This window comes from Lepeophtheirus salmonis, unplaced genomic scaffold, assembly GCF_016086655.4.
Source record: "Lepeophtheirus salmonis unplaced genomic scaffold, UVic_Lsal_1.4 unplaced_contig_8894_pilon, whole genome shotgun sequence".
NCBI classification, from domain to species: Eukaryota; Metazoa; Arthropoda; class Copepoda; order Siphonostomatoida; family Caligidae; genus Lepeophtheirus; species Lepeophtheirus salmonis.
Genome location: NW_027296578.1, coordinates 27,007 through 38,293, shown reverse-complemented (window position 1 = coordinate 38,293; position 11,287 = coordinate 27,007). Strand labels below are relative to the sequence as shown.

The 11,287-nt window shown below is 32.2% G+C and overlaps 1 protein-coding gene across 1 annotated transcript; it reads left to right on the top strand.

The window, feature by feature from the left end:
- Positions 1–6,202: 6,202 nt before the first annotated feature.
- Positions 6,203–9,888, top strand: LOC121131649 (prostaglandin reductase 1). The gene is made up of 3 exons (XM_040727016.2): positions 6,203–6,583; positions 8,315–8,612; positions 9,263–9,888. The coding sequence occupies exons 1-3, from the start codon at positions 6,329–6,331 to the stop codon at positions 9,739–9,741; spliced, it is 1,032 nt and encodes a 343-aa protein (XP_040582950.1). The 5' UTR covers positions 6,203–6,328; the 3' UTR covers positions 9,742–9,888.
- Positions 9,889–11,287: the final 1,399 nt, after the last annotated feature.

Genomic DNA, 11,287 nt, shown 5'->3' with positions numbered 1-11,287 from the left:
TACCAATTCCAAAAATACGGGCCAGCTATTAAAGACATCAGATTTTAATCACTGCACATCTACATAAATAGTTACATAGCGTGATTATTACACACGGCATTAACTCACGCGTTGCTATTTTTATTGTGTCATACTATCATACAGTTGATAGTTAGCTAATTCTTTGCAACTATTAAACAATTGTTCACAGTTTAAAAAGATCTAATTATATTTAAATCAATCAAAGTTCAGAACCGTGAGCGGACTAGAGGCAGAAAATATTCTTGCCAAAGGACATTTCGCCTAGAAGATTTTGGACATCTGGCCCAAAAATGATACTAAATGTATTAAAATATACGATTGCATATTTTAATTCAATTTAAAATGATATTATGATAAATAAGTGTTGGTCATATGCTATATGAAATATAGGTAAATTATTGAGTCTTCAATTGTAGAAAATATTCTCCTATACAACCTAATGGCTGGGGTTCCTTGATGCTCAGGGAATTGGTGGCGGAATAATTTACCCTACCTTGGGAAGTAGCCGGTCATATACACAACCATGGCGTTGGGTGTATTCTAGCATATTAGAAAAGGTCCTTTTTGCTTAGAAATGTTGAAACAGTAGAGTTTAAACCGTCCCAGCACTTCACATGTACAGCCTGATGGACGGGGTGTATTTTGGGATATTAGGAGGGTTCTTTGATGCTCAGGGAAGTAGCTGCAGAAGAATTTAACCTGCCTCGGGGCGCAGCAGTTCATCTACCCAAACCGTGGGTCGGGATATTTGTTAATTAGAAATGCCTCGGCGCTAGATTCGAAATACTTGGTGGAATACTAAAGGAACTTGGTGTGGGATGAATGAGGAAGGACGGATTGGGATTTTCACGAATCTTTTGAAGGACAAGGGGATAAACATCTCACGGGTCGAGGGAGCTAAGTTACAGACTATTTGAAGCTAACAATAGAACCAACTTGTTTACTTCTCTCCTAAAATCTAATACTCATTTCAGGGGTCTAAATCCCCCATGGACTATATGAAAGATCTTATATCAGAGGACTCTCTACAAGCCGTACAATCTTGTCCTTATGGAGAAAAATGACAAAATCGGTGCCTATGGTTTGTTTTACTACGCTCAAGGATTCAACGGTAAAAATATAGTTGATATTATACTTTAAAAGAGGTGTGGATTTGGACTAGAGACTTTCAACTTGGCTCACTTTCATATTTTGAAGACTTACGACTCGATAGTCATTTCAATTTTTTCAAAGACAATTAAGTACTCTTTAGAATATATTTTATTTTCTGTGGACTTGCACTTTAAGATAGAACCGATCCACATTTTCTAGGATCCGGGTTGGTTCGGATCTTTAGACGTAAATATTCGAGTAAATTTTGGGTATCTAAAAGTTTCGTAACCAGATCCGTAAAAAAAATTTAGATGGATACTTGTTTTGAATTTTAGGAGCATTTTACTCAAAGTTCAGACATAAACAAAACAGGATCCGGATTAAGTTTACATTTTATTTCAGTTTTTACTATTAGATCATGAATATTATTTATTAATAGAATAATTACTATAATAAAATTGGACGGTGCCAGGAAAAATGGCGATGGGAAAAATGGATAGAAAAAACAGAAGAAAATGAGTAAGTAGAAATAATTACAAGATTATTTTAAACTGATACTAGCGCGAACACGCTATTTTAAAGATAGCCAATGAAAAATTAAAAAGATTTTATTCATATTTAGATTGTTTATGTTAAAATTCTATCTTAAAGCGATCTACTATAAACTATGAAAATATAATAGACATATTTTTATTGTAAAACCTCATTGTATACAGCATTTTTTTTTTTTTTTGTTTTCTGTCCATTTGATGTAAATATAATCAAATCTGCACACCTTTGACACTGTTCAAAATGCCTTATATAATTAACCATGTGAAAATACTGATTTTGGTAAATATAAAGCAATTTTTCAAATGTTTGACCTTGTGATTTATTTATTGTCATTGCCATTGCTAACTTGTCATGTTCATTCTTCAACCAGAATGAAGAGATATCCTAAGACTAACACGCTAATCCTCTTCTTCTTCATTTACTTAATTCCCTTTTTTAATTCGTATTTAATATACGTTCTCCCTTTTCCGTTAATAAAATAATTCGTTTTGAGGATTTTTAATTATTTTTTGGTTGATTTTTGAATTGAATAGCCATACATTAAAAAACTTAGAGAGACAGGAAATTGATATTGTTTTAAGAAAAAACAAACTTTCCCTCTAGAGCCCATGAATTGGGTCTCATCAGAATATAACATCACCCTATGTATGTAATTCAGTGCTAAACAATTGTTATTTTTGTCTAAAGTCTGTATCCGTCTCCATTTTTGAAATAAATACATTTTTATCATTGTTTTTCTATGTAGGACGTACATCACACACAAGCAAGAATTTTTTAATACTATTTAGATTGGTAATCAATGATGTAAATTCGGTGTGTTTTTTAGCTGGCCCGTTAATTTTTAATTGGTAGTATAAAGCAGAATTTTTCTTGTACATATCAGTTTTCATTATTATTTAATTATGGATTAGTAACCCTCCTTCTTAAATAGATTCAATATATTCAAAACCTATTTCAACGTTCGTGTGCGCTCATAAAAGACGGAGCATAACCATTAGGATTTGTTGCAAATATATAATATTAAGTTCTTTTCGGACTCAGAGTAGAATTGGGGATCGACAACGGAGTAATTCCACCAATATCCTTGTTTATATCTTTTTTCTCCTTTCTCTTGTCAGAGCAGATTGCAGTTGATCTAATCAATCGTCATGAGCATTATTCTTTCTCTCTTCCAAAATATTTATCTAATTGTCAGGGTTACCATGTTGATTTTCGTTTTCTTTTTTAACATACACATTCTATACTGGATGTTTATCCTTGATTATATATACATTAAGATAAAAGAAAAATAAACAAACACGACAGCCGTTCGAATGGAAAAAGTGCAAATCAATTAATTATCCGTATCATTTATAATTTCATTATTCATTGACATGAAGGATTATTCATATTTGGCAAAGAAAGCGTTACAAGGCGAATACTTACAACTACAAGGCAGACACGGAAAGGTGAATCCTCCTGACACGTTTATATTGATTATTCATGTCGTTGCCTTAATTGTATCACTCAACCTTTACCCAAAGAGAAACAGAAAAAAAAGGCCCAAAATCATCTGGTAGTTAGCCTAATAAGTCAATCATACCAACTGTTTTTGTGTTTCTTAGGTACTTCAACACTATCATTGTCATATTATTTCTCTACAATTTTTAAAATGAATTATATATATATGTTAAATAATATTTAAATCCTACATAGTATTCTATTCGAATTATTATAATATTTTTCGATCTCCCAACAACTTAGTAAGTGGCTTGTGGTCTGACAGCACCAACAATTCATTACAACCTTAAGGTATCTGATTTGCTTCAATGACCAGGCCACAACTAGCATTTCTACTTCTACAGGTGCATTTCGTTTCTCCGTCTCGGATAAGAAACGTGAACCAACAAAGGTCACCATCCGGCTGTCATCACAACATTCGGGAAGCTCAGAGTTTCTTACACAATGCTTCTGACTTCTGAACAAGACTTCCGCAAGACCAATCTGTCCTAAGGTACATAAGTTTACTTTGATCATATATTTGAACTCCTTCTTTAATTTTTTAAAACTAGATTTTTGCCTTTCAAAAGCCTCGTTCAGTACACTGTTCCAAACAAACATCATCATCCAACCATAATGGGAAACTTGGTTAATAAGTTCAAACCATGATCGAATATCAGTTATAGGTTTATTAATACGACTACATTGTTATTTTTTAGATCAAAATATTTTTATGATATATATGACTAAGCATTTGTTACAATATACGCTGTAACTGTTTTTCAGATATACATACAGATAAACTCTGATGAGATGAAACTCTAATAAGATGTTCCATTCAATTTTGATATGATTCATTGGTCAGAAGTGCAATCTTTTAATCAAAATTTTGAGCTTATTACTCTTGCAAAATACGATTCCTCTTTTCTGTATCAAAATTTATGATGAATATAGATCTTATTTTCTAATTTTATATTTATTACGTCTTCCAGGTCCATTTGTTAATTTTGAGAGGCTATCTGTAGCCTAAAAAAAATCCCAATGTTCAAAAATTAATTCTCCACATTTTTTCCAAAAAAAAATTCAATATTATGAGAATAACTGTGGATTTTTAAATTTAATTATTAATTTTTTTCCCCTCAAAAATTTAATTATTAATTGTTTTCCTCCCAAAAATTTAATTTTTTTTTCAAAAAAAATTTGAAATTTTTGGAAATAACTTTAGATTTTAACTGAAAATTATTTTTCAAAAAATTCAATATTATGAGAATAACTGTGGATTTTTTCAAATTTAATTTTTAATTTTTTTCCCCTCAAAAGTTTAATTTTTTTTTCAAAAAATTCAAATTTTTGCAAATAACTTTAGATTTCTGAAATTATTTTCCCAAAAAATTTTAATTTAGTGATTATTTGTGAAAAAAATCATAAAAACCAAACCCCTTTCCCAAAAAAAAGAAATAGATAGATAAATATGTAATCATTTAGACGTCCTTGAAATCTATTGATAGATACATTGTTTACAAATACTACTATTAATATGTTTAATCCTTCCTAAAAAATTCTGCCATTATCTCAAGAAAGACAAAAAAAAAAAAAAAATTATTAATTTTAAGAGTGAAATACCTCCTTAAAAGATGTACTAATTCATCCAAAAGGATGTCATTTTTCAAATGAAAAATCTAGGTTTAGAAATTAGATAAAAATATGTGCTCTTTCATATTTTTTATTTATTTTTGTTCATTAATTAAAAGCCAGTCGTTGTATTAACATCTCCTCTTAAATAAGAATTATCTCCCATCTTTGGTGTAAATTGTTTTAAAATGCACTATAAAATAAATATATATGAATTTAAATATAATTATTATATTTTCCCAAACTAATGCAATTATAAATGCAGAAAATTTCTCCCTTTATAACAGTAATTCATTTCTCTTCACTAAAATAATATAACAGACAGCTGATATAAACAAATTCAGTAATACCGTTAGTTAGAGAGTAAGTATCAGGTGTATTAAAAGAAACCCATAATTTTTAATAGATATTTCTTCCAATAATGTTTACCTCCTTGGCAATTAAAAGATTACTAACATGACGGTCGTACTCGATGATTTACAGTATTTTATTTATATTTTTGACAATTGGCAAGGACTACCTGATGCTGATCCTCAATTTTACTCTGAGTCCAACAAGGAAGTACAAATATAGCTCCCTAACAAATCCTCAAGGTTACTCTGTGTCTTTTATGAGCACAAACGAATGTTCAATCCAGTTGCGTATGCATCAATGATAGCTTCTTGTATGTATTGATGCGGAAGTTCACTCCTCAGGGATTAAACAATAACAGTAGTGATGGGAAGATTAAAAAAATCCTGATGCAGATTCCGATACAATTTTATTTAAAATTCCCAATACCAATTCTTTAATATTTTATATAAAAGTTAAAAAATATCATTTTGCTATCAGGGGCGTCCACAAATTAAATATTATTTTCTCCAATGACAATAGAAGTACAAGGTTGTACCACAACGCGTGCACGACTTCCACCACGCTTTTAATATTGACGTCATAGTAGATGAGGGCTTGCGTGTTTTGTCAGATTCAGTTTTTCTTCCTCAGCAGTCGGTACAATATATCAAATTGAAAATTCTAGTAATTGTGACGTCATAGATTATGAGTGGTTGCGTGATTTGTCAAAATCTGCCTATCTTGACCAACAGTAAGGTACAATAAATGAAATTGAAAATTCTAATAAGCCCGATTACACGAGGGTCTACCTTGTATTTCTATAAGTATTGGTATTTTTATTAACCTTATGTAGCTATACAGTAGTTATGTACAAATATTGATCACGTGGTCTTTTTTTCGTAACTTTGTTATAAGCTTTGCCTCTCCGTATTCAATAGCAAAGTGACGATTAAAAATGATTAAATAATTATATAACACATCTAGCTTTCTTTTCTTAAAAGTAAGTAAGTTTCAAAAAATAAATGGAAAGCAATTCTGTGGAAAGCTTTTTTTAGCACCTGTGTTTCTATCATGTATCTACTTGTGCATTGTGTGCACGTAGCTGATTCAATTGGGCAGTTTCACGATGAATAATATCACAAAATTAAAGTAGAAACTGTACTCGGTGAATGGAAGATACAACAATAGTTATATTCTACATATATATATTGTCTGAAAAATGCCCTTGAATAAAATATGGGTTCTGAAGAAGAAACTCGTGTCCGGGAGTCCACAAGAGGAACATTTCCTTCTCAATGATGAGCAAACCCTGGATCTACGAAAGGGTGAAATCCTATGTCGTACTCTTTTTCTTTCTGTTGATCCCATTACAAGGCTCTATATGACATACGCAATGGATCCTGGGGATCCATTCCCTGGCCGTCAAATCGCAAGAGTTGTGGAGAGTAGACACAAGGACTTTCCTAGGGGCAAAGTACGTATATTTTTCTCTGTTGAAGTTATTCCCAACCTTTTATAAGTCCAGAGCATTTTTTTATATTTTATGCAGGACCAGGGGTGAGCCCCCCAACAAAAACAGTTGAGTTTCTTAATTATAGGGCCGAACTTTTCCTTTAGTCATTACTTTCTTTCCATTGATGGAGTTTCTTACATTTCTTTATGATCATGCCTATGAGTAACGTGCCATTGGTCAATGAATTCTTTTTCAGATCTATAGCTGAGAGACTACCGTAAATACTTAAGGTAAAGTTCAAAACTATTATTAGGGATGCCATTTTTGTCAAGAAAAAAGGAGTGCAAGGAGAAAGTGTGAGCAAAGACTTGTTGTATTACTGAATTAAGACCCTTGTTACTATCAGCTGATTGGTATATGATATGTAATGTAGCAAAATCCCAAAGAGAAAAAATTTATACGGAAAAAGTTCCGTCTGCAAAAATGTTCTGTACCAAATTACCGGTTAAATGTTACGGCATATAAAATTTGCTAGACCAATGTTTTTAATATTATATGCTGTGTATATGTAAAATAGAGTTTGTGTGTGTGTGTCCTTTATTGGTGCGCACACCATTGAACCTAGGTGGCTTAATCTTTGCATGGGTGCCTCTTTTGAACCTGGCCAGTATAATATGAGGGGTCCCATTTAGGAAGGGTCATATAAGGGGCCTTATTCTATGCCCAAAATACAAAAACTATTTTTAAGAGCTCAAAGATACTAGATAGGAGGTTGAGTTATTGAATTAAAAAGTGATAGGCGTCTCATAAACGAATAAGTACGTTTTCTAAATTCATTCAAAATCTAAAAAGTTATGGACAGTTGTAGTTTCAATTTTTTTCAGGTGCAAAAAAAAGGATTTCCAATGGAATATTGGATTTGTAGATAAAAAAAGTTTGTAGAAATTTGTCCGGAAATTCGTTTGAATATAAATGTCACAAATAAAAATTGATATTTAATCAAATGTACGTCATTTTCTGAATAATTCTCTTTATTCACAAGCTCCAATTTTCAATTCTTAATAAGAAAAGCCACAAAACTATGCATTGTGGACATAAAATTCAAAACTATAACATTGTAAGACTGTATTTTTTTCCGGCACATTTTAATAAATAATTTTTGCAATATTTGCAAAATGAATAAGTCACGAGGGTGATTTTTTCGCCGACATTATTCTCTATAACTTTTTTAGTTTTGCAAGTACAAAATAATCTTGGTAGCTTTGTGTTTCTCTTTACAATACCAATAAATGCTATTCACTACTTTTTTGCAACTTTCTTCGCGAATTTGGATTTGCAAACTTTTGGACAAAAATAAAAGATGGACTTCTCATCTATAAATTTTTTTTCATGCAATCTTATTTAAAGTTTATAACTAAAAACAATTTCAATTCATAATAATACATTTCATAATATATACAGGCGCTATATTATAATGCCCACCCGTACCAAAGGAGTCAAACCATCAAGGAGAAATGACATTGACCATTGTCAATGTGATTTCCACTCCCTCCTTGTCACGAGCAACGCCGGGTAACCCTTTGGTAGTATATTTATATAATATCTCGTGCTCGGAAATAATCCTTCTACAGCTCTAAGCTTAGAGGAAAAAGGCTCCAACCATATGTGGAATATGAATTTTATACTGGGGGGGCACTGCTCTAGTTAACTTGTTTTTATAATTCAACTTATCATTTTAATATTATTTCTTAGTTAATTTGTGGATCTCTAGGATGGCAAGCATATTCTGTGATTCAACCTGATGTTGTTCAAGACATGTGTGGTCATAAAATCCCTCTTGTTGCGGATTTGCCCTCACAGTTGGAACATACAAAGTTGCCAAAAACTGCTGCTTTAGGTATTTTGGGTATTCCTGGCGTGACTGCTTACATTAGTTTAATCCATGCTTGTAAGGTCAGTGGTGGGGAAACAGTGGTCATATCTTCCGCGGCTGGACAAATCGGCCACATAATTGGACAAATAGCTAAAATATTGGGATGTCGTGTTGTTGGTAATCACCATTCATTCCTTATTACCAGGGCCTGATTTTTTTCAAATGACCTTTTTCAAGGTGTTTATTAGAAAATAATATATTTTGTTAGTTGCAACTCGTATATACATGGAAATTGTACAATTAGCAATTTCTTTGTCTTAAAATGCGTTATTTAATTATAAAAATGGTCATTCAAATTCAAGGACGTATGCAGGGAGGTGGGCTGGAGGACCTTTAGCCCCCACCCCAAATTATGTAATTTTTTTTATGATTAGCTGAGGATTTTTGTATTTATTTTCAAAAAAAAAAAATTCCGAAAAATATATAAAATATTAATTTTTTCGGAAAAAGATTTTCAAAAGTTTATAGCTATTCAAAGAAATTTAAACTTTTTGGGAAAAAAAGTTAAAAAATTGAATTAAATTTTTGTGGAAAAAAAGTTGAAAAATTAAATTAATTTTTGGAAAAAAAATCAAATATTATACGTTCTAGTATAAAGAAGAATCCCTTAATTTGAACAGGCTACAGCCCCTCCACCCCACACTCTGTAGACGCCCCCGATAACTGGAGGGGCTCAGACACTTTCCTCTGTCCTCACTCCCTCTGGTGATTGCAAGGTTTCCATTGCACCTTACATGCTTTTATCATCTCTTTTTCTTCATCTCTAGGCTATACGGGTAATTCAGACAAGGCTTCCTGGCTTAAGACAGAACTTGGAATAGATAATGTATTCAACTATAAAACACAAGAGGTTGAGACTACTCTAAAAATTGGAGCTCCTTATGGTGTAGACATATTCATTGACTCTGTCGGGGGTGCCTTTCACAGCAAAATCATTGACAAAATGAATTTAAGAGGAAGGATATGTATCCTCGGCTCCTTGAGCATGTATGATACCCCTTGTCAAGTTCCGTCAGTACCTGCCATGGACATGGATGTTGCTCTAAAGGAATTGACCATTATGGGCTTCAATATTTATCGCTATTGGGATAAAGTATCTGAGGCCCTTGATCAACTGACTGATTGGTGTGAAGAGGGTCAGTTACAAGTCCATGAGGAAATGGTCGAGGGGATAGAAAACGTGCCCAATGCATTTATAGATCAATTGGGTGGGAAATATCATGGGAAACTCATCGTGAGGATTTAAATAATGAACAAGGATTAACGGCCTTGCCGTGTGCATTTAATCCACTGAAATATAATCAGTTATGTTATATAGTTGTGATATATGATATTATCTTGAGTTATTGAATGAAAACTAAATGTAAATATAAACGCACTCAAGCCACCTGTATTTATGTCAGTAGGCAGCACATATTTAACATTTTCCTTTGTTGCTTCATAGATATTGAAGGGGGGTATTAATCTAGAATTCTATGGATTAAATTGTTGAATTTTGCCGATATGATGAAATGAATAATGACAAAGGTTATAATGGACTAATAGTATACAAAATCACGCAACCTTATCATACATTTAATGGTTTGTAAGACTTTTGACAGAATTACGCTTGGTTGGAATATAACACCTTACAAATTATAACTCTTTTTCTACAAAAATTCTGATTAATTATTATATTTCTTAATAAATTCAATTGAGTCTTATGTGCAAGAAAATTTACGGTAATCATTTGATAAACTTTACAATATTATCTGAATAATACAAAATAGCAAATTAATATGTAAAACATGGGACTAGATCGAAATCACTGACGTCATAAATTCCATTTTAATTGAAGGAGACGCTATTTTGGGGGCTCAAAGTTGATCTTTTTGTTACATAAAATGTACAAATTTCCAATAAATCTACATAAAACTTAATCAAAAAAATAAATGAATTGATTATTACTTGATGCCAATAATAAATAGTGATATTTGAATATAATCAAGGTAATGTATACTGAAAATCTCTATATGATTACTAAAATGTTACAAATATTATTTTTGATCAATCAGGGACGAGAAAAGAAGGACAGTTTGAGAAAAATATCTTATTCTTTCCATTGTAATAGTTCATTGTTATATACAATATGGAAATAAGATAGTATAACGCTGTAATAACATGTTATTAATACATTTTAACGTCAGATTGAGATATATAATAAAACTAGGTAATAGAGCGATAGTTTTTTGATAGACAGTATGATTAAAGTCCTTTTATTTATTTATCCTATTTAGACATCTAATAGTTCATTATTTTCTATCCTTAATATGTATGAAAAACAAGAGTGTTTAGTGTAACTTATTTATTTAAGCTCTTAAAATGGCCGACGCCCCCCCATATTAAGTGAAGGTTGCGTGTGTCTATAAATATTTCCCCTAAAGGTATACAAAGACTCTTCGACTGACGTCATAAAAGCAATGCTGTGTTATTAAATGCATCTAAAGAGCCGTGGTCTTTCGAATACTTGATTGAGACTCTTTCTACTCCTTTTGTATCTGAAACAAGGCTCTGATGTCTACCGGTGGGGGTTGTTGGGTAGCGGAGGCTGTCCCATCAGCTTCTTTACCCCTCAGGAACATTCCGTGGAGCTTCTCCGCGTTATTTTCTCCCAAAATACGACTCCCGTCCTCGTTAATCCATCTGAAAAGCCTTTTTTGGTTCTCTCACTGATTCGTGACTATGCTGGTCCATCCATCCGTCACGCCAATGCCCGAGCCGTTCTCTCCCTTCCCACTGAGACGCAGATTCAG